This window comes from Amphibalanus amphitrite, unplaced genomic scaffold (genome assembly GCF_019059575.1).
Source record: "Amphibalanus amphitrite isolate SeventyFive unplaced genomic scaffold, NRLGWU_Aamphi_draft 000025F_arrow, whole genome shotgun sequence".
Taxonomy (NCBI): domain Eukaryota; kingdom Metazoa; phylum Arthropoda; class Thecostraca; order Balanomorpha; family Balanidae; genus Amphibalanus; species Amphibalanus amphitrite.
Window position 1 is genome coordinate 741,284 of NW_024881521.1, and position 22,779 is coordinate 764,062.

General features: G+C 59.0%; 1 protein-coding gene across 1 annotated transcript in view; it reads right to left on the bottom strand.

Moving 5' to 3' along the window:
- Positions 1-12: 12 nt before the first annotated feature.
- LOC122393978 (ephrin-A4-like) overlaps positions 13-22,779 on the bottom strand; it is a 45,779-nt gene continuing 23,012 nt past the window's right edge. Inside the window, exons 2-6 of the mRNA XM_043390504.1 lie at positions 8,092-8,233; positions 4,891-5,059; positions 3,152-3,280; positions 1,604-1,819; positions 13-1,135 (exon numbers count right to left, since the gene is read on the bottom strand). Of these exons, the coding sequence (XP_043246439.1) occupies positions 969-1,135; positions 1,604-1,819; positions 3,152-3,280; positions 4,891-5,059; positions 8,092-8,233 (823 nt within the window). The 3' untranslated portion in view covers positions 13-968. The remainder of the gene's footprint in view (positions 1,136-1,603; positions 1,820-3,151; positions 3,281-4,890; positions 5,060-8,091; positions 8,234-22,779) is intronic.

Below are 22,779 nucleotides of genomic sequence, written 5' to 3' on the forward strand. Positions count from 1 at the left end.
CCTGAAACACTGTTTTCCATGACACATATTTATTAGGTACAATTACAGGCTAGATATAAAAGATATTGTAATCGTGGGAGAATCGTTCGACACATGCGTACAGCTGGCTTACGCAGTCCAAACAAACCGTAACAAATGAGCACAGATTGCCGGCAGAACGGAGATGGAAAGTCCAATACAGGCCCCAATGACACGCAAAACAGTCGACCTGAAAGAATGCGGAACACAACGAAAACAGTGTTCATATGGCACGCGACTTTTGATGACACCCAAGTTCGTGTTGGCGCGGCTGCGCCAAGTAAGGTCGGTTCGTTCGGCACACAGTCACTGAGCAAATGGGTCAGTCAGGAACGTCCAGTGGAGACACAGGCGGAGACAGAGACAGAGGCAGAGCGAGAGACAGAACAGCTCACATAACACGCCACTGAACAACCAAACGGCCAACACGAACACAACGAGATACAGCGACCGATCACGCGGCTCCCTCCTCCGTGCTCACTCACTCCTAGACGGGTGGCTCGGCACTGGAGGCACTTGCGCTAACGGGTGTCTGTCGACAGCGGCGGCCCGCGGCTCGACGGGCGACCGAAGGCCCTCCGCCACCGGCCAATGCTACCGATCGCCGCACATACTATGACTTATTCACATCGTGTGTACACCCACACATACACACGCACACGCACAAGCACACGGTTGGCCCACAGAAGGAAGGCGTCAGTCATCATCCATGTAACACTCACAGATAGTCAATACAAGTAAAACGTATCACAATGGCCATCTGGCCGGTAAAATATCTTCAATCACAAAGTAAAGCTTGACGCGGCGCTCGCCGAGTCGACAGCAGCGCCGCGGCGGCGCGCAGCGCAACCACACTGTCGTCCTGACGTCCATAGGTGGCAGCACCGCGGCGGCCCCACTCGCTGTACAGTCCGCGGGTATTCACAGCTCGGCTAGGGCGCGGCGGCCGATCAGCCGGGCCCCGGCCGCAGCAGCAGCAGCCCAGCTATGCTCACGGCCACAGAGACACACATTAAGTCTGCGCGGCGCACCACGCCCGTCGCTGGCGTCGACGCCGACGACGTCAGACCCTCGTTCTTGGCCACGTCGTTCGGGTGCTTCTTTTTGCCGTACTCGTCTGGAACAGGCGCAGTGCGTGTGTCAGTCACAAATTTAGAGCTCCCAAGAGCATGAGTTCCAAATTCTGGCAAATCAAGCTGCACACATCGCCTCGAAACATTGTCACACTAACACATGGGCCGTTGATTCAGTGGGTGCAGCCACTGTCATCCTACGTAACAATAATTATGGACAAGAATGAGCTCATGTACGAGGCGATTACACATACAAATGCAGATTTATCGCTCTATCATAGGTCTGAACTCTGCAGAGCCCAGATATCCAGGCTTGTCTCGGGTAATACCCATTCTGAAAATCGGCCCTAAGCCGACCCTGACATCTCTCTGAATACACCAGAGGAGGTGACATCAGCCGCCGTATAGCTCCTTCATCGCTCACTCTTTCCAGGGTCACACACATTCGCAGGGACCCAGGGCGTGGTGCCCTCTCCCTCCGTCCCTCCCTCTCTTTTCTTCTCTCCACATACCTTGTTTCTCTGTGGTGGCCTTGACGTTGATGGTCGGCACATTGTAGCCTCCCTTGTACGAGTGCCGTGGCGTGGGCCGGGCCGTGCTGCGCGGTGAGGACGCGCGCGGCGGCAGCCACGCCGGCGGCGGCAGCGTCGTCTCCGACACAGCCTCGTCAGCGGGTAACGGCGGCGGCGCCGGCGCCGGTGTCTGGAGACCCGGGCCCGGCAGCAGCGCTGGGGGAGGGAGAACGGACCGTCAGACACGCTGCTGAGACGTGCGAGGAATACGGTCGAGATGCCAAGAATAAGGAAGCAACTGGACTGTGATAACGTTATCCAAACTAACAAGATTCCTGCTCTTTATCGGAAGCAAGGCACAAAACAAGCCAAAAAGCGTAAGTTTTTAGAGTCCGATGGGTAATGAATGAACACTTGGAACCCCTCAGCTCAAACAAAGAAGCCAGCTACGGAATATCATCCTACACACCATCTTATTCAAGTCACGTCTCGTCATCCCAACAGGGTGTGATCACCGCTCTTCACTCAGCCATCCCTCCCCATTGATTCACAGAAGTCCCGATCACACGACAAACAGACACACACACAGACAGCCGACAGCCCTCTGTCTCATGAGTGAGCAGTCCACGCCAAAATCTGCATCATCCAGCCGACTCCGTAAGTACCATGCACGCGTGGCCAGCCAAATCCGATACGCGACAAACCGTATCCAGATGTTTGCATCTCCGCAAACCGCGCCGCCGTATATTGAATATCATGAATATCAACATGTGCAAATGTTGGTGTGTCTGGCCGGCCGCATCCTGCTGCTAACAATGCGCGCCGTGTTTGATGTATAGCTGAGGCGGACCGTGAGGGGTGATGATACCAGCAGTGTGTCATCAATAACATGCCACCGGGGTGCCAGCCATGTCACCGGGTGGAGGAGGCGCGCCGACCGGCGGTCATGGGACGACAACCTCGGCGGTGGCTGTGTTTGGTCACACATCTACCGTCTGTCGACTCTACGCGGTATTCCTGCAGGTTATAGAATAAAAGATTTGGTTTTTATGCACTATTTTGCTACAAACTGTTACCTAAAGCCGTGTCGTACCCTAACCTGGGATCACCAGACGCCATATTACATATAGTGCAAGTCAGCAGCTAAAACTGTGGTCTGCGAGCCAGTGCGAGATGGTGTGGAGTGGAAGCCCGGTGGGACATTCTGGCCCGCCCAAACACGCCCCAAGTCGGGAATACCGCGCGGCGCCAACTGCAGGCGAGCGGCGCCGATCGTGCCGTCAGCGGTCACCGTTTACACCAGTCGTGTCGGTTCGACACATCACCGGCCGGCCTCCGTCCCTGAGGACACCCCTTACGGGTGTTTGCACCGACGAGATTAAACTGAGATGCCATCAATCACCTGGGACCAAGGCTGAAGCTGCAGGACCATCTACCGTTACGGTTACTCTCCTACGTCAATCCCAATACCCTAGCTAGCTTTAAATCCCACCTAAGGCGAGTGCCTCTATATCCAAGCATGGGTCGCTGGTCGTCGCTCAAGCTCACCTGGGCCGCCGTGGTCGGGGATGCGGTTCTGGCTTGTCTCGTTACAGCACACCTTGAAGACCACCTTCATGTTGTGCGTCGAACACCGGCCGCCGATCCGACGCAGCATGTCGCCCCGGGCAGAGGTGGCTGGCGAGAGAACGGTTATGTCAGAAAAATGTGCGTCATACACAGTCAGAGGGGAGGAGTGAACGGGGTAGGGTAATGACATGAGTGAGTTGGTTTGGAATCTGGATACACATATACCCTGGATACACCCGGAGAATCTATCTGACGAAAGCTCAGGAGCTCGGGATAGAGTGTCAGGAAACGGTCAATCGAGCTGGACCGACGGGAGATAGACGAGACATTAAAATTAGCAATGAGACGATGACCGGGGTCTAAATGGCAAGAGCGGGTCATTAGCTGAATAAGGTAACGGTACGCGCCAGGCAGTCTGCAGGAATACTCGCGGAATCTTTCCAAAATCTCGACAACCAGCCCGGTCCGCGGTGCCAACAGCTATCACCAGGCACACGATTCCGATCAGAATGGGGTCATGCGGGTATCAACTCCCGGGCGCCCAATTCAGCCCACATGCACGCTCACATTCACTCAAAATGCATGTGGCACGCAAAAGCCGCGCTAGCATACACCAAAGTACACTCTGGGGCTCTTTGTCAGTGCCCTGCTGAGCTCAGCGGGGCTGATGGTCAGCGCTGCGAGAGCCGCCGCTGCCGCTCTCAGTCATGGCCATACCACGCCGACTAATGCGAGCCAGGCTAATACACCCGGTCCGGACCGGCTGACCGCGGTCCGGTAAGATGCACGGTGTCCACGCCAGATCAGATCACGGCCGAGAGGCAACAGGCGACATAAGTCCCCAGATGGCGGAGACCAGCCGACCGCGGACAGGGACACATGGGACAGGATGGAATGAGCGGATCCCATGGGACAGGGAAGAGCGGTATACAAAGTTGGACGGAACGGGACGGGATGGGACGGGGAGCAGACCGGATAGAATAAGAATAATAGAATAGGGCGGCGCGAGTGGAACCTGAACCGAAAATAAGACACAGGAACAAGGGGAAACTAAATAAAGTACAACAAATAAAGTAGAACGAAACAGGCACAGATGAAACACGGAGAAAGGACGATGGAGATATGGACCGATTAGGACGGGATATGAGTGATAAGACGGTACGAGATGCGATGGCGCCCGGTCAGTCCCAACTTATAGCACCACTCCGGCTGCAGGATCAGGCCGAGCGAGGCCGGTTCAGGATTTCCAGGATGTACGGACATCATATGTGAGGGTATGTCCCAGAGGATTATACCGGATTTGGATTGCAGGCATCGCAGGAATGCTCATTTAGAAACAGGAACATAGCCGCGACGGACTTGTTCAAGAGTTAGAGCTGGGCCGTGGGCGCTAATGCGGCAACATGCCAAAGCTACAGGGCCCGGCTCGGTTCAGTCCATAGTTACCATTCTTCCCGATGAAGCGAGCTTGAAAAGAGAATAGTAGTGCTTTTAGTTGGATCGCTTTTGATATAATCAGATACCTATCATCAATTAGCATAAGCCCCATGATGATTGTAATCCGACAGCCACGACTTGCCGAAATATCGGGTGTGTCCTGTCAAGGCCTAATCTCATCGAGCCGTCGTATTTGAATCAAACAGGTTTCGTTAAAAACAACAAAACAGCTGCCTGTCTGCGCGGTGGAAGATATTGCTCAGTTTATGAGGCCCACTTACAGATGAAGAAGTAGTCCTGGCCGGGCCGGAACTCTAGCCCTCCCGGCTGAGGTGTGAATGACCGGAAGGTGATGGTGAAGAACATCAGCTTGTACGGCTTGTCGCAGACAGCGATGATGCGCGGGTTCGGGTTGGTGATCCGACATGTGTCGTACTCCTCCTTCGACACCTGAAAACAGACGCGACGGTTAGGTCACAGGTCAGAGGTCACAGGCAAAATGTCACAGGTCATGGTTGGGAAAAATGCCCTCGAGGCAGACTACTAGATCAGCATTTTGGGCCTACAAATGCGTAAATGATGTAAATGTGCATGTGATGCAAACGGCCAGTGGGACGACACATAGGCAGGGGTCACAGGGAACATTCGAACAAGTCACCTGACCCAGACCAACGGCATTTAGAGCGCCGCAGAGGGTCACCTGACCTAGGTGATGGTCGGTTGGGACCACAGGCACCGCAGCCATCACTACGCAACCGCCGAAGGAAGGGTTATCGACGGGTGACCGCACCGTGGACAGTAAACGGTGGGATGAGCTCAGAGGTCAACAGCGCAGAGGCTCCTTCAACACCAAGTCCAATCTTAAACCCACCGACAAAGGAGTTGCGATAGCTCTGTTGAATTAATTAATAACGACCGTCTCCATCAAAGAGACATATATTTAGTAACATCCTTTGTCACCACCGCCCAGACGTTTTCAAACCAGTCTACCAGCTCCGCCCGAGTCGCAGCGTTCCGGCGCCATCGAGTTTGATCGGCTTATCCCGCCGGTCCTGAGTCCTGACAGCTCCCCAGTCCCATGACAGGAGCGTCTGAGCTGCGTCCTCTGAGCCACCGGGGCCGCGATTTCGCCGTGAGCTGACGACGGACCCTGAATGGGGAGCCGGCGGACCGTCACTGGCAGTTTGGGCACCACAGAGAGGAGCAGACTCGGCCGCCGACGACAGGGTCGCGGGACGACAAAGCGCGGCACACCCTCCACCTGAATGGGCGGCGTCCCTGGCGGCGACAGTCAGCCGTCTGAACGGATTAACCTGGGGAGGCTGCTGCTCTCTCTCCGGGACGGTCGCAGCTGCGGCGGCTCCGCTCTGCCCTGCTGCCGACTGTCCTCATAGGCCAGAGGGGAGGATGGCACTGTCACCGGCGGTGCCGACGAGCGGCTCTGAGCAGCGCGATCCGCCGCGACTGATGCCAACTGATGGCGGATCATGGTGGCGGCGCTGACGGCAGCACCGAGCCACGACAGTCTGGACGAGGGTCTCCATCAAACGAGCAGCCGCCGGTGACCGGTAACACGAGTGGCAACACGGGCCAGACCTGTCGTACGCTGTGGGCGATCCGATGCTGGCATTAGTGTGTGCAGTCACTGCTGGGACCGAGGCTAGGAACAAAACCAAAACCGACCCCAGGTTTGGGATAAGTGTTTGAAACGTCCACCGTCGCCGCTCAAGCGTCGTGCACTGTCTGTCGGCTGTCCGTCCATCTATCCTGCATCATATGCCCTTCGTCTGTCCGACCGTCCGTCCATCCGGCTGTCTGTGGCGAAGGATTCATCCGTTTGTCTATTCGTGTGTGGTGGTGAGGGTGCCGTCCGCCCGTCCGTCGTCCGCCACTCATCGTCTGTCCGTCTGTCTGCCCGTCGGTCGGCGGTCGGCGGTCGGCGCCGCGGCCGCAGCCGCAGCCCGTCCGGAGCCCCAGGCGGTGCCGGCCGCCGCACCAGACCAATCACTCCACCGCTCATGACGAGACGGCATGCAACGCGCGCCCACCGCCGACCGGCCCGGCCCGTCCGCTCAGCTTCGGTCCGCGAGCAAAGCTGATGGACGGTCCAAGGCACGTTAGCAAAGTGAAGATAGGAGTCGGCATCGGCAGTGCAGACAACTTCTCCGGGAGGATGCCGGTAGGCCAGAGAAACCTTGCATGCTATCCACGGGTTTGACACGGACCCATGATTCTGACCACCCTGTCTAGCTAGCCTGTCGCTTAGACAAAGCTCGACTCCAAGGGCCGTGGTTTCAGACAACCACCCTGCATGTCTCTCCACCGCCGCGTTGACCACCCATCGCCCCTGCACAGCCGTCCCGCCGCCACAATCGGCCCCCCAGCGCCCGGAGCCGTCAGGTGGTGGACGCTGTTTTCCGTTCGAGATCAATTATTGCGCCGGCGGCCTTGGCGTTAAATGCGCACGCCGGACAGCGATTGTGCTACCTCCGAAGGGCCCGCGACTGCTGAGGGTCACCGAGGCGCCGGCTGGGCCCATTGAAAAGACCTGCGAGCAGTGTGTAGCCTGAAATACCAAGCGGAAGTCCGCGGAGCTGCGTTCTAGGGTCGGGCACACTGGGTGACCAGGCATGGCGTCCAGGTGCAATGGCGAGGCACGTGATGACGCCACCGGGATCACCTATGTTGACAGCCGAAATCCCCATCACGCCGCGCCCCGACCCGACACGCCATCAGCGTGGCGTCATCGCCGGCAATAAAGGACGCGTCCCGTCGGCCGGCCATAAAGGCCGGTTCCTATCGGTGCGATATGGCAGCGCCGCTGAGCCGGGTGCAGCTCGGCCGCTCAGATAACCAGCAATAATCGCCGCGTCCGCGTCCACTGTCACGACTAATTTATGGCCCGGAACGGTGACGCAACGCGCTCTGAGGACGGTCGCAGACGGGCGTGATGCAATGGCCGTATACTGCAGTCGTGATTAGCGGATATGTATTGGCGTGTGGATGAAATGCAGACAATGCGACCTGCCGTTTCAACAACAAAATTGTGCGCGACTTTTTTCGGCATTAATAACTCAACGAATGTTCAGTTGAAAAGAGAGGCTCGTGTATCATTTAAATTTGATCATCTCCAACTCAGTCGGTTAATCGGTAGGAATTCATTAAAAACGACAGGCCGTTTGAGTGACGAACGATCAAAGCAAACCGAGCCACCGAGCTGGCTGGTGCACCATAGCTCATTTGTCAAGTAAACTACACCTGGGCATGGCCTGCACAGTGCAGAGACCAAGCCCAACACATCATCTGTACACAGCACAACAGTCGGTGGCCGGCGGACAATGCAGTTCTGCAGCTCGGTGCTGCACGCCGGACAGTGCTACATGTCCGGCCGAATTTCGCCCGGTGTGTGTCCCGTGGAATGCGGCCGTCTATTGCGCCGTTCGCCATTGACAAATGTGCACAGCCCGTTCAGCGGTACTCACGTTATATATGATGTATTTCTCCGTATCCTCTTCCTTGGTCCATTCACTGTAGCTCGGACAGATAATGGTCACCTGGTCGTACTCGAACAGGTTGTTGCCCTTGTTGACGTCGATGATGTGGTCTGTGTTGCTGATCTGGAATCTGAAAAAGGAGAGAGACAGGCCCAAGTCAGATGATGTTTGACGCCACAGAATGGCATTTCAGACAGAAAGGGTTCACTGCATGGCGAGCTTTAGTGCGGCTCTACAGGGCATTATTACAGCCAGTCTGGGCGAGTCCAACAGGGCTAGCAGCACCAGTGAACAGACGGGACTGGGACTAGAGCAGGGCCAAAGAGCACCAGACACGACCGGCCGTCAGCGCACCGGGCCGGGGCGGGGCTCGACTTCTCCGGTCACGCCGTTCCGGCCGTGGCCACGGGCACTGTCTGGCGAGGGTGGAGCGCCACACTCGCCGCCGGAGCGCCACTTTCGCCGCCGGCAGCCGCGCACGGCCCACAGGAGGAGGAAGGAGTGGAAGAGGAGGTCAGAGTGGGCCGGGCCGCCCCACAGAGAGCCGCAGGGCATGGCGAAAAACGGCGCTCTCATGATCGGAGAATACGACCGATAACGGTATCCGACCCGACCCGACGGATGCTTGCCACTTGATCACAAGTCAGCGTTACACATAGCCGTGGATAGGCTCTACGGGCACCTTCTCCCGATTACTCCCTGACAAAACCACAAATCCGCACCTCACTAAAATTCCGCTCCCACGCAGAAAAACGCGTTTTCTTGGCAAATACACGCGCACAGTCATCCCTCGCACGCAAAGGCGGCGCGGTGAATTAGACCCGCCGTGTGGCGAATTAGTCCCGAAGTGGTCCGAATTAGGTCTGCTATCAGCCGGGCGCGGGGCGCCACGTTTGCCCCGGCCCCATATTGACACAGCGCGCGGAGCGGGATAAGGGTTTCCTGCGCCGGCCGTTTGCTCGGCGCGGCGCGGTGTCGAATGGCACCGGCCGCTGGGGGCGCGCTGTTTGACAAATCGGAAGTGGATGGAAGCGGTCAAACAGGAGTGGCGCCGCCGGTCAATACGGGGTCAAACAGCCGGTCGGTCGGACGGACGGCCAGCTGGTCCCACCGGACGTCCGCCGCGCGGCGCGGGACTCGGCGGGTCGGCTCGGCCGTGCAACTATCGGCGTACTGCTGACACTGCCGGCGAGTTGATACAAAGTACCGTTCCCAAAGACCGACACAAACATGCCAAACGTCCAGTCGGCAAAGAGTAATCGGACACACGACCGCCGGTGATAGGAATTTAGGGGCCGGTAACTCTACCGACCACGGACCTCGCGCGGCGGTATATCTGCAGCGTGCCCTCTGCCAACAGTACCATGTTCCGCGCCACACGGGCCTTTGTTCGGGGCGGAGGGCGCGTCTCCGACCGGCGCCAGGTCGACGGGAACACTCTGACGATGCCAGACCGATCAGAGGTGGTCCGTGGTGAGGTACACATCGTGCTCGTCAGGTTGATCTGAGTCGGGCGCCGTGCCAGCCAACTGTCGGCGCGTCGGCACTGACCACGGCCCGCAAAACTGCTGAGACGACGGCTCGATTCAGCGCTACATACAGGCAGTGGTGCAGCGGCGAGGCAGCGCAACGCAGGGGTACACACGCACACAAACCACCGTCACGCATTCTGCGCACGGACGGAGGGGAGAACGGCGCAGGGGAGAGGAGGGGAGCCGAGTCGGCGGCGGCGGTCCCCTGTACCGGCGCGGTGAGACGGATACCCTACACCTGGCGTGTCGAGCGGCAGGCGCGTCGCACAGTCGGCAAACACGGTCCGAAATCCCACAGACCGGCGGCGGTTCAGCAGCCCAGGGGATCACTGGGGACTCGAAGATGGAACGGACGGGGTCGACCCGCACCCTGCCCTCCTTTACCACTCGCTCATCCAGTCACCCTCTCTGCCCGCGCCTCCCTCCTCCACTCTCTCCTCTCTGCGCGGCGCGCCGTTCTCGCAGATCCGTATCGTCGCCGCCGGCGGCGCCCGGCCGGCCGACCGACCCAGATGTGAGCGGCGCCATCATCTCCGTCGAACGGGAACGGACGGACCGCCGCATCGGCCGGCCGCCTGCCTCCCAGCGCACGGACGGAGGGGAGCACCGCGTCTCCCCGGCCCGACAGATCAACACATGACTGACCGACCGGTCCACTGTCAGGGTTGATGGACGAATGGGTAAAGGGACAATCCACAGGGACACAGCCCGAGGGTCGCACAATAGCAGCGTGTAAAGGCGCACGTGCCGCGTGTGTTTCAGTCCACGTGTAATCACCACTGCCTGGCGTGTTACACGTGTTGCCGCGGTTACGGCAGCAGCGGACTCGCAATTATCGCCTAGGGGAGAAGGCGACTGCAGAGGACGTGGTTACTGCTTCGCGGTCGTAGATCACAGCTGGTCTACCGCAACACTGCCAGTGCAAAATTTGCCCCCGGCTTATCCTACCTGTACCAGCACTGTCCCGGATCTACGGCATTGTCCCCTCTGACCGTTGTTGCGCTTTACTCTCTGGCTGCTGCTGACACCATAGCTCCCAAAGCGGGCTACACCAGCGCACTACAACTCACTCTTGGAAAGTGTGGCGGCACACGCGGCGCGGCGGAGCCCATTAGTGCACTGAATGGGCGGCGGCAGAGGTGGGCAGGGCGGCTGCCAATCGCGCGGCGCACGACCTCCGCAGCTGCCGCGCCGGGGCCCGGAGCCGGAGACGGCCGCCGCCGGAGCCGGGCCGGGCCGGACCCCGGGTCCTTGAGTCGGCGTGGGAAACGCGCACCGACCGGTAGATCATAAGAACTGGTTGTCGGCATGTCAACCAGACAACTCAGCAGTCAATAGATTTGATTCATTGCATTCCGCAGGATAAAGACAAAACAACTTGCAAGCTGTCCATTTTTGGCAACAAAGGTGGCCTCCCATAAAGCTCCTTTCAACATGCGCAATGAATTATGAATTACGACAAAATAATGCTCCCGCAAAAACAGCGAACAACACAAATACTGTGTAAAAACAATGCTTGACCTCCAGTCGCCAATCAGGAACCCTACCACAAAGCGCCTGCAACATCCGCCACCGCCGCCGCCGTCCACGTATCGTCGCAAACGACGAGTCGCCGTCCGCGCGTCGACCACCCGTAAACCGACACATTCCGGCTTCACAGCCGCACGCGGCGGGGCTTCTAAGCCATGGAAAATAAAAACTGCGCCGGCTCCGATGTGGAGTTGGGATTAGCGATCACGCAGTCGATACAGCGGCGGAGCAAGGCGATGGAAGGGAAAAACGGCAGCACATAACAGACGAAATAATGGCATAACTTGCACAGAATGATCAAAAGTGGCCACGCCACTGAACAGAAGATAAGGAGGATAGAGTGAGCCATTGTGCTGAGAGGTAAATACACCTAAACGGGCTGAAGAGCATGTCGGGCTTCGAAAAGCGCACTGTGAGAGTAGCTGAATAGGTAGAGGTGAGAGACAGAAGAAAAAGAAAAAGAAAGAAGAGAGAGGGAGAGAGAAGAGAAATATGTGGAGTAATAGGAAAAGGGAAAGGATATAAATTGAAACCTATCTCTCAATGAACAAAGAATGGAGAGATAACAAGAAAAAAGGAGAAACATCATTGTGTTACGTAAAGCCCTTATTCATATCCCACGCATCGGTTGGGCTGAATCGATACCTTGTTAGAAACCGGCGCCACCCGTGCGCGCGCTCACTCTCCCACCATCTGCCGGCGGCGCGGCGGTAAGACAAGATCTGCCTGCCGGGAGAGTCGGCTCGGCTCGCCCCCGGCGGCTGGCCGATCGGAGCGCGCGCGCCGGCAGCCTCCACCCTGGCCAGAGCGGCCGGCCCTCGCGCCATGCAGATCGGTCGGTGTGGGAACAATGGCCACTCTGTAATTTGGACGGACGCTCGCCGCATTGAGCGCCGCTTAGTTAATCGTTCCAGCGCCCGACGCTTGTGTAGGAGCCACGGGGCGAGCCAGAGGGTGAGCTAGAGGGAGAGCTAGAGGGAGAGTCGGCGGGAGCCGAGGCGGTCTGAGACTGTGTCGCGGAATGTCAGAACGGCCGGCCGAGCCGTTCGAGATGAGTTAGGAATGCATTACAGAGACAGCGGAGAGGTCAGCCAGACATTAGCGGGTAATGTGAGAACGGCCACATCAGTCGGAGCTGCAGACTCGCCGAGTTGAGCAGCTGCAGGCGTCGCCATTCCGTCCAAGGCCACTCAGGTGGGCTGGTCGGCTCTCCAGTTACGAAAAATGGTAACGGGACTTCGCCCTAAGCAAGAAACGTCCAGCCGAGCCCGCTAAATCGGCTTGGCGGTGACGCGAGGCCAAAACGGGGCGACACTCGGCGCTGATCCGACTAGACTATAGCCGACTCGCCGACATGAGCCGCGGCAGAAATTAGGAAATACCTTGAATAATGTACTTGTTGTTGGCCAGTCTGTTGTTCTCGTGTAACTCTCTGAATATTAACCACCACCGAAAATAAATGATCCATCTGCCCGCTGACCGGCCGAACTCAGTGAGAGTAAGGGCCTTCAAGTATCGCCGGAACCGAGTATACGACGGCGCCAGCGTGTAATCTCTGCAAAACCTCGCCGGTGGAGCCAGCCTGCATGCCTGCACATCGGTCAAATATCCGCAGCGGATGCCGATTACTCTCATGCAACAAAGCTAATGTGATGACATTTGAAGCATGCAATCGCTGCAGCGCTGTTGGCCGCTTGATGACACGAAGATGCAGCGAAAAAAGAGCCTCCCACACATTGATGGGAGAGCTAGAGTTCAATGAAAGTGAATGACCGCGGCGACTTCAGTTGGCCACAGCTCGGCAGCGGCAAATGAGACGACGGCGGACGACGTTCAGGTCCAAGGCTGGCTACAAACCGCCCGCGGCGCAGGCATCGCTCATCAGGGAACACACCATTTGGAGATGAACGATCGGCACGGCGAGCACCGAGTTATTATGGGATGGGAAGGGATGGGATGGGATGAGGCACGTGGGTTGAGAGGAACTTTGATGGGATGAGATGTGTGGGAATGACATAGAATGTAAGGTGAGATGGGGAACAGCATTGGGCAGTGTGGGTGGGAAACAGAGGCAGGTATGACAGTCCTATATTGTCTACACATTTTCTTGAAGCAACGGGATGAACAGTAACACGTTCTCTGGCACACGAGGCTGCGTAGGAGAGATTAACTGCGTCTGAGCTCCGGCGGCGCCGCCCTCCGACAGAGCAACTGCTGTTGGGAGAGTGGCCCGTATCTCTGAATTCCTGGCCTCCCACCCAGTCGGTCGGCGCTGCGCTCTGAAGTCACCTCTCTGTCTCGGCTCCGTGCCGTGGGCCGCGGCCCGTGTGGGTAGCTGCAGGAGGCGGCCACTCCGAACAGCTCCCGGCGCCACCTAGCGGTGTATCATCGGCGCAGATTGGCAGATAAGCACGTGACCCAGGCATTTCGTGAGTCAGCGGAATCGGGTCGGCGCCCGGCGCTCGGCGGTCGACGCTCCGTGTCGGTGCCATGTGTCGGCAGCTACAGGACTGAGCGCACCTGTAGATAAGCCGCGCCGAGCGCCGGTCGGGAGACTGGCCGCGGTGGTGGAACTATTCCGGGATGGTGGGCACTGGGCTCAGATTGACCTATTTACACGGCCCGTAATGCGCCGTGATATGATGATCAATAACACGCTGAGCTGTGATCGGCCGATCGGCATTCCCCAGAGGAGCTCACGTCACCGTGAGCACGGTCGGCGCGCGGCGCCGGCGACCGGTAGCGGCCGAGGTGTCTCGGCGCCACATGCAACGCCGTTATCAGTCACGGAAGGCGGCCGGGCGCCGTGAGCCGGGCACGGACTCACAGCGGAGCCCCCGGGGGTCGGCCAACCGACCGGTCGCCGCTGTAGGGAGTCCCTCGTGAGCTGCGACGGTGCACGGACAGCACCGGTCTTTATCCGTCGGGGCAGGAGTGTTCTGGCGCAGCACGCAGCGTTCCACGAGGTGCATACTGCATAATGCACCACCGGCGGCCACAGCACAGCGGCGATCGTAGCGGGTCGGCGCCCACAGGTCATAAACAGTCGATAAGGGCCACCGACCCGCCGCCCGGCGCACTATTCTCGTCCCTACGGCCGATCGACGGAGATGGATCGGTGCGGCCTATCGGAGGGCCCGATCGGTAGATAGCCAGCTAGTTCCCCCGGAGAAATATCTCCAAAACGCGCGTCGTGCGGCGGCGACTGTCACCTGTGCGCCATTAACTGCCGCCAAAGGCTGACAGCTCATTAGGGGGACCTGACGACCACGGGGGGACAACAAACTAGTTCCAGTACAGCCGACCGCGGGAATATCGGAAAGAAACTGGAGCGGAGCGGGAACGGGAACTGAGAGAAGAACGAGAGACGGAGCGGGGCAGCCGTGCAGCCTGAGAGCGATGACGATCGCCCGCCTTGCCGCAGTCTCCACCGGCTTGATGCTGCTATTCCAGGCGGGCAAATGTGCCGGGCTGTGTTTTTAGAGTATGTTTAATTGCCGGTTGAATGCTTGTCGACATGAACATGTGCTTAGCGCTGGCCTCGGGGATGTTGTTGATGCATCCGAGCGGGCCGGCACTGGCAATGAGTTGGCGGCTTTCAGGGTTGACATTCAGCCCCGCCGGAAAATATGAAAGTAATCCCGACACAATAATTGAATAGACCGACAAAAGCGCACACATGCAAAACCAAACACGGCTCGTTCCGCGCGTAAAAAGCCCGCGTAAACAAGACGGCTGGCATTCCGGCGGGTCGACACTGAGAGGCGGTAAACGGCGCCCCGACCTTGGCCGGACACACCGCGGACACAGAAACAACAACCCGGGATCGGCGCCAGCGACAGAGGACTGCTTCCGGGAGGGACACTGTCCGCCGGGTCCTACGGGAACAGGAGACCATTGGAAGGGGGCTGCAGGACTCACAGCTCCGGATCGGGACTGTCAGAGCTACATAACTTCAGCAGCAGCCCCAGCTCTCCAAGCTACAAGCCATGAGCCGTGCCAGCTTCCGAGCTGCAGCTGCTCGGAGCGCGGCGTGACGCCTCCTCTCCAGCAGCCGGTCACGTACATGAGCGGCCATCTTCGGCGCGCGGCACGGCGCGGCGCGGCACACCCCACTGGGAGGAGGAGCCCCGCAACACCTTCGATCCTCTCCACACTGCAACTAATAGACCCAATCTACATATGAATAACACTACCGAACCTGCACCGATGTATGAATATAAAAAGCCGACATCTTGATTAGGATCTTGAGAAGTCGTGAAGGAGCGTGGGCTCGAGCCATAAATTCGACATCGGCGACTGCCACTGACCGCATGATCCACCTGCCACGGCTCGATTGCTGTCATCAATTAGACTCGCCGGGCGGAGGCGGCGCACCACAATGCTCACGAGTTTGACATGTCGCCGCATCAGTGTCAGCGGTGTCCGAACTCGCCACAGACGGCCTCCGCGGCCGGTCGTCCTTCCCCATGGTCCGGTCCGGCCTCGCAGTGGCACCACCGGCCTCGCAGGGGCACCACCGGCCTCGCAGGCATCACGGCATCACGCAGGCCGCAGGGGCACCTTGGGCCTGTCGGGGGCATCACGGGCCTGTTGGGGGCACTTAAGGCTTGTCAGGGGCACCACAGTCCTGTCAGGTCCCAGGGGCATCAGCAGCCTAGCAGGGGCACCCTAGGCCCGCCAGAGGCTCCACAGGCCTGCCAGGGTCCAGGGGCACCACAGGCCTAGCAAGGGCACCACGGGCCTGTCAGGGGCACCTCAGGCTCCCGTGCTACCCCCCCCCCCCGGATCCGCCAGTGATGCCACACCACGCGAAACACCGCCAACTACCAGCTGCCGCGCCATAAACACGTGCCAACAACAGTCTTTTTGAAGGTCGACTCCGCTCGCGCAACTTTTGACTGACCCTCACTGCTACCATATTGCTTCCATATTATGCTGTGGAAACTTTACTTCACCAAGTGGCTAAAAACCTCCATCAAGGTATATTTTCTTAGAAATTTTCTGACGTTTTGGGGGGGGCCAAACAGGCCACTTTAGGCCTTTGGGGGGGGCCATGGCCCCCGTGGCCCCCCCCTGGATCCGCCAGTGATGGTCCCCGGACCGCGGCGCGGGCCTCAGTGATACCAATCCGATAACGGATATCATATACGGCCCGCGCCGTGAGACCGCGCCGCCTCTGGTGCTAGCGCCGCTGCCGTGTCGCAGTCTCCAGTGTTAGCGCCCTGCCGGCCGCGCTGCGTTGCAGTCTCCCGCCCTCCGGCCGGTCCCGCCCACCAATCACGCTCTCTCGCGCCGCAGCGCCTGGGAAAAATGCACCGGCGTGCCGACCGGCGCACGCCAGCACGTGCAGAGGTCAGGTCAGGTCAGTGGCCGCGCCTGTGTAGCAGATACGGCAACCCACTCATATTGAGATATCCTCCAACGCCCCAGTGTCGGCCTAAAAATGCATTCACTCGAACCACGTTAGTACCCCGCCCCTAACACGTTAACATCTTACCTCGAACACGTTACCGCCTGACCTGCGCATGAGCACCTGACCCGGAACGCGTTAGCGCCGGTTCCAGCAAGTTGCGTCGGTGCGGTGAGCGCCGCAAATTGGCCGGCTCCCACGCCAGCAAGTTCCCGTTCCGACGCGGCGGCGCCGGCTGACCTCTGGCGGCCGCAGAGTCGAGTCTGCTGACGACATCGGTCGACATGTCCGGACCGGATTGAGCCGCAGCACGACCGGAGCCGCAGCGGGCCGGCGGACTGGACAGGCGGACCGGACAGTGAGCTCCCGCGGCCGGCCGGCCGGTGCTGGGGTCCACCTCACGGCTACCCAGCGGCTCAGCCGAGGATCAGAGGATTCCGTGACGGCAGCACGGTCAGAAAATGGCCGACTGGGAGGGACTAAATGACGCTGGTAGGGAGTCGAGGCACAGGAAGCTGCAGAACCGCGTGTGCTGCTCACACACACCGGCCTGGATCGATGGGTTCTCATTGAGGGACCGACGGCGACACGGCACACCTGAATAGAATCACAGCACGGCGTCGGCGTCCGAGCAGCGCTCAGCCCCACACCGGCTTCACCTGTGCAGCGAGGCGGCAGAGGGGAGGCCAGATGAGCGCTGGATGAGGTGTAACACACGCGCCGACAGGGTTTGGACGGGACGGGGGTGCGGCGCGGCGGCCCTTTGGAGTCCGGCCGGCGCGCCGGGGAGCCAATAATCCCCATCGGCTGGCAGCAGATGATGTGCGGCTCAGCTGGCTACAAAACATATTGCCGGCTCTGGGGCCGGACGAGCGCGGCTCCGACCTATCACACACCTGCTTATTATCTCGGGTGAGCGTGTGTCGCGTAGGGTCGTCATGACGACCGGAATCAATACTCTGCAGGTAGGCAGAGCGCCGAGGTTAGCTTCACGTGCGGGCGTCGCCGCCGGCTGCGACAGTGTGTGGGGCCGACACGGCGATCAGCGACGCTCGGCCGCCGGCTAGAGTTCACTGACGGCTCCAAATGCGTGTCGGCCATTTTCACCTGGCCGGTATTCAGCGAGCGGCGGGCTGCGGAGGGCAACCCGATATTTGTCGCGATGGGAGGAGCGCTCCCAGGCCGCGACGGGCGGGCACGGATGACATTCCTCAAAGGGTCCTTTGTGCGCCGTCAAGTGGGCCCGGCTGCTCACCCCTTGCCCGTCCCACGGGTCGGCAGGCACAATGGCCGCCTTTAAAAGCGCAGTACGGGGGAGAGTCCGCCCGGAATTCTGGCGGTCGGCGCGGCTGGGCGCCCCGCCGCGATCCGGCCATAGCCGACCCAAGAAGGGCTAGAGGAACGTGAGAGAGCCACAAGGAGAAACGCACTCGTCGTTCCGGCTCATTTAAACCAGCTCATTACCGTGCCGAGGGACCGAAGTTAATTACCGATTCATAAGGCCACTGTTTGGTATTGATAAGCTGTTTTGGGGCCGGCCGGACAGGCCTTTCTGGACGTGACAGGAAAATGAGCAGGATTTGGAGCGGTGCGGCCGCGCGTGCCATGACCTACTCCGCCCGCCGGACCACCTCTCCGGCTCTGAGCCCAGCTCGGCGGCGCGCGCGCCTGAAACGAAGCCCGGCGCATGACTTCATTGAGAGTGCGCCGCGAGCGCGCCACAAAGGCCGCCGCCGCGGCAAGACTGACGCCGACAATGTTTCGCTTCTGTTTGGCATCGATCACGGCGAGCTGAAACCCGAGCCGGTGCTGGCGGTGGCAAAAATGTGGGTCTCTGTGCGCTCGGGCGCCTCTGGCCGCGGCGCCGGGAGGGGACGGGGGCCGGCCGACGCCTGGGAGGCGGCTCCCCTCTCTGGGGAAACATGAGACCCCATGGGCGGGTGCGGCCGCCGCCCGGCACCCGGCACCGGGCCACGCTCGGAAACCAAAGCCAGCCTCTCAGTCACGATCTGCGCCGCCGGGGTGCCCACGCAATTAGTGCACGCCGGAAACGCCGACTGACGCCCGTGGCACTCGATCAGACTCGCGTTTCAACTGGGACGTGTTTGTCAAAAACGCCGCATACGTTTATTCCATTTTCCCACGCTTTTGTCGGCCACACATACCACTGAACAACAGCGGTTTTCCATTGCGAGAAAACACCGTACCGTCTCAATTCATCGCCGCTAACACGACGACGACAAACGTAACTCAATGCGACATATTCGCCGGCGCCACGTCAGCCCACAAAACAAATTACAAACGAGTGAACCGAGCACAGAGGGACAGCTGCCCAGAGGAACAATGGCACGCGCGACGTGTCCCGTCGGCGACCCCCTCACTGACAGACCCGCTTTGTGAGCCCACCAGCCAAACCCAACAAACCCGGTGACGGCGGGTCCGCGTCAGGATTACCATTACGGCGTCCCGATTGGATTTGTCTGGCTGCGGCCGCTGTTTGTTGATGATGAGGCGGCTGTAGGACCGAGTGTGTGTTTTTCTAGCGGCAGCGGCGGGCTGGACGGCAGATGTGTCCGAGACGCGTGCACGCACTACGTAAACTAAGTCGCCGAGTAACACAGCTCAGCCCCGCCGCTGAGACGCACACAACCGCCGGATTACACGGAAACAAACCATTTGTTTATAGAACAAAGTCAACAGAGCTGCAATTAGGAAGTTATTGGAGCACTGATAGCACACGAAGTCGATCTAAATCGACAACAGATGACACGGGGAACTATTACCCGTTTGTCTGAGATGCGGCAATTGCTTATCTAGCCAGAGATAATCTAGTCAAGCACACTGTCTGGCTGACGGGCGAACCGTTGCGTATAAAGGCAATCCAGGAAGCCGAGACTACGACAGGAAGACGTCACAACTCGGACCATCAGCCGTGCCTCACCGATACACCGGCTGTTTGACACACTGTGGGCCGACACAGACACCTCTGCCGCCAGGCTTACCACCGCCGCTGTGGAATAGCTCCGATCCTCGGTCTAAGGACGCCAGACGTCTCGGCCCGGCCCAGCACACCCGCGTCGGCCCGAGCGGCGTGCCAGGGGGCGGAGTCGAGCGACGTCCAAGGAAAGGACGTCGGCAGAGGAGCGACATCTGGCCCGGCGCACGCCACTGCTGCGTCAGGTCCGCCGCGCAGCGCAGGCAAATTGCAGAGCACTGGAGGGAATTTCCAGAGCGCGCCGGTGCGGCCGGCGGCGCTGGACCGGCGGCGGCGGCTGGCGGTTCAGTGTCCGCGGGCCGCCTGTGATTCATCCCGATCTGCCACGCCTCTGTAATGGGCCTCCACCGACCCTGAATTAATGCCGACACACCGCGCACGAATTAATCATATCGGAAAAATCGGTTCAGAGCTACGAGTTAATCGCCGGGGACGCCGGTGCCCCGGGCGGTCGAGGAGACGGTTGCGTGCTGTACCGAGCGGGACGGTCGGACCCCGCTCACCGATTTTCGACGCTCCATACATCACGGATGACCAAACGGCCAATCGGGGCACCGCCTCCCTCCACCAGTCGGCCCTCCACTTAACCCGCATGTGCCAACAGCGCCGAACCGAGCCAACATACGCCCAACTCCGCTCTGCAGATGAGTTTCGCAGAGCACTGAGAGCGAAGCTGTGACTGCTGCCAGTGCGGTGCCCATGACCAGCCGCCCCGTCCTGCCCGGCCCCGGCCGTTGATATTTACGATCCGGAACACGAGGGCGGCTGGTCCGCTCGTAAGGTGGCTCAGAATGCGGCGCGGCCGGCGGGGCTGGCAAACACCGCCCTGCGTCGCAGCCTCCTACCCCGGCGGCAATGGCGCGTGGCCGGCGCTGGCAGGGCCGCCGCGGCGGACCCGGCCACATGTGGTCAGAGAGGGCCGCTCTCTGCCGCCGCGGACCCTCCCCCTCCCCCTTCCCCGGGGTGGCGCCCCAGTCGGTCCAACCGGCGGCAGGTACCGGTCGGTATTGAAAACCAGCAAACGGTAATGGGACGACCTCCGTCGTCGTCAGGGCCGGGTTAGGCGCAGCGTCCTCGAGCTGGGATTGGTCGAACGGCCTCCCCGTGTGCGATTAATGACACGACAATTATCTGCAGTCGCTTTGGAGACGCCGCCGCCGCCGCCGCCGCCGTCCCACCGCGCAGTGCACCGCGGGGGATGAGAGGGGAGGGGCGGGGCTACGGCGACGGGACTAACAACCACCACGCACCCTTCGGGCGTGCCTTGTACCGCGTCCTGTACTCATTCAGTGCGCTATGTAGTCAGATGTTTCGAAAGAATCCGACAAAGGATTATCGCAAGGAGCGATATATCAATGAGCTATTTCGGGACAAGAGTCGCGCTAATTTTATCGCATTCTCCAAATGGTCGCAAGACAAAGCCCCATCTTTTCCCGATGATAATGCTATGCTGATCGGGAATGGGATGATAGCTATCAGCACCGCACTGCAATCACATGCAAATGCCAGTCAGCGGGCCGGTGCTGAGCAGCTGGACACGTTTGACGCCCTCGCAGGGTCTCTGCAGGCCACCCCGTGAGGTCCAGCACCCCTGAGCTTGCTGGAGTATCGCCACGATACATAAGGTCGATGAACATTGAACGGCATACCGGGGAGAGCGGCTAGGCACAGTACGCCCTCAGTCCTAATGACACGTGCTTATACCGTGCCGACATGAGAGGACATGACACGTCTCTACCGACATCTAGCTGTCGCATGACAGACGCACAGTGGCCCTTTTTCAGAATTAGCACGCATAAATTCAAAATATTTTTTCTCTTCTTTTGAGTAAAAAGCAGTCTAATCGTGTGCAAAACATTCCAAACTATCCGATGGTGCCATTTTTACCTCCTAAAAACTAATTGTCTTTGGTAAAACTGACCGCAAAATCGAAGTTTGTCGAGAGGCGCGCGGACACCACCGGCGGACCCTAAAAAGTAGGGTGAGATGAACATCAATTTGTAAGGCTTTCGGTGAGAAAATGTTAAAAATTAGTGGCATGGCTGTGAAGCTGAGTTTACGTAGAAGCCCTAGAAACCACAATTTTCATTGTATAAACTTCAATAGACCACTTTTGCCGAATATTGTGGACACAATAACAGGACAATTATTAACTGGAGATGGCGGCATACATATGAAGCTTTATGTTAAGCAGCACACTCTGGAACATGTCGTATTATACATCGTTCGAATCGCCGATCTCTTCTGACCATGTCCACCAAAGGGCATCGCGCCATTTTGCGCCATTTTGCTTCTACGGTGGATAATGTGAGCCAGTTCAGTCCGCGAGCGGCTGTGGCTCCTGTTCGATACGACTAAGCTCATTGACCTGGCTCGAAGCTGGTGTCACCAGGTGCGGTAAACCAGGTGTCACCAGGTGCGGTAATCTCACCAAGTGCGGTAAACTCAATTTGGGGTAAAATACCAAACTACCCCACTCCGTAACTACAAAAATACTACCCCGAAATTAGTTAAACTAGCTTGGTTAGGTTGGACACTTGGCCCAATCTCACCAAGCTAGTTTAACTAATTTCGGGGTAGTATTTTTGTAGTTACGGAGTGGGGTAGTTTGGTATTTTACCCCAAATTGAGTTTACCGCACTTGGTGAGATTGGGCCCTGGTGTGCGCCTAAATGTGGCTTGACTTTTGCCATAAGATGTGCTAATTGAAATTATACTAACGGTGGCTGGCAACAGCTGTAGATGCGGTCACGTGACGCCCTGGGGCGTCCTGGCGGTCAGTGCAGCGCGGTCGGCTGGCGGGCTCGCCACACTTGCGTTCGGAGCGGCCTGGCCGGCGGGCGAGCCGTGCGAACGTGCGCCAAATCTTGGCCCGAGCGGCCTGTCGCTGTTGGGCCGAATCTCCTTGGGCAGTTCGTTTCTTTTCTTCTCTTTGCATTGGCAGGGAATACGTCCTTGATCACGTGGTGATGTCTTGCACCACTTTCAGGTATTGTGGGAATTAATGCGTGCTAATTCTGAAAAAGGGCCACTGTGAGACGGTCAAACCATGTCGACAGTGAGTGTCGGCGTCGGTACGACGGGCGCCGTGAGGTGTTCGGGGCGGGCCGGCTCGCGTCAGGTAACGGGTCACTCGGGAACCTGACCGTGCCGGGGCGGGCCGAGCTCGACGGGAGATGCCATCTGGCCCGGCGCCGCGTGCCCGA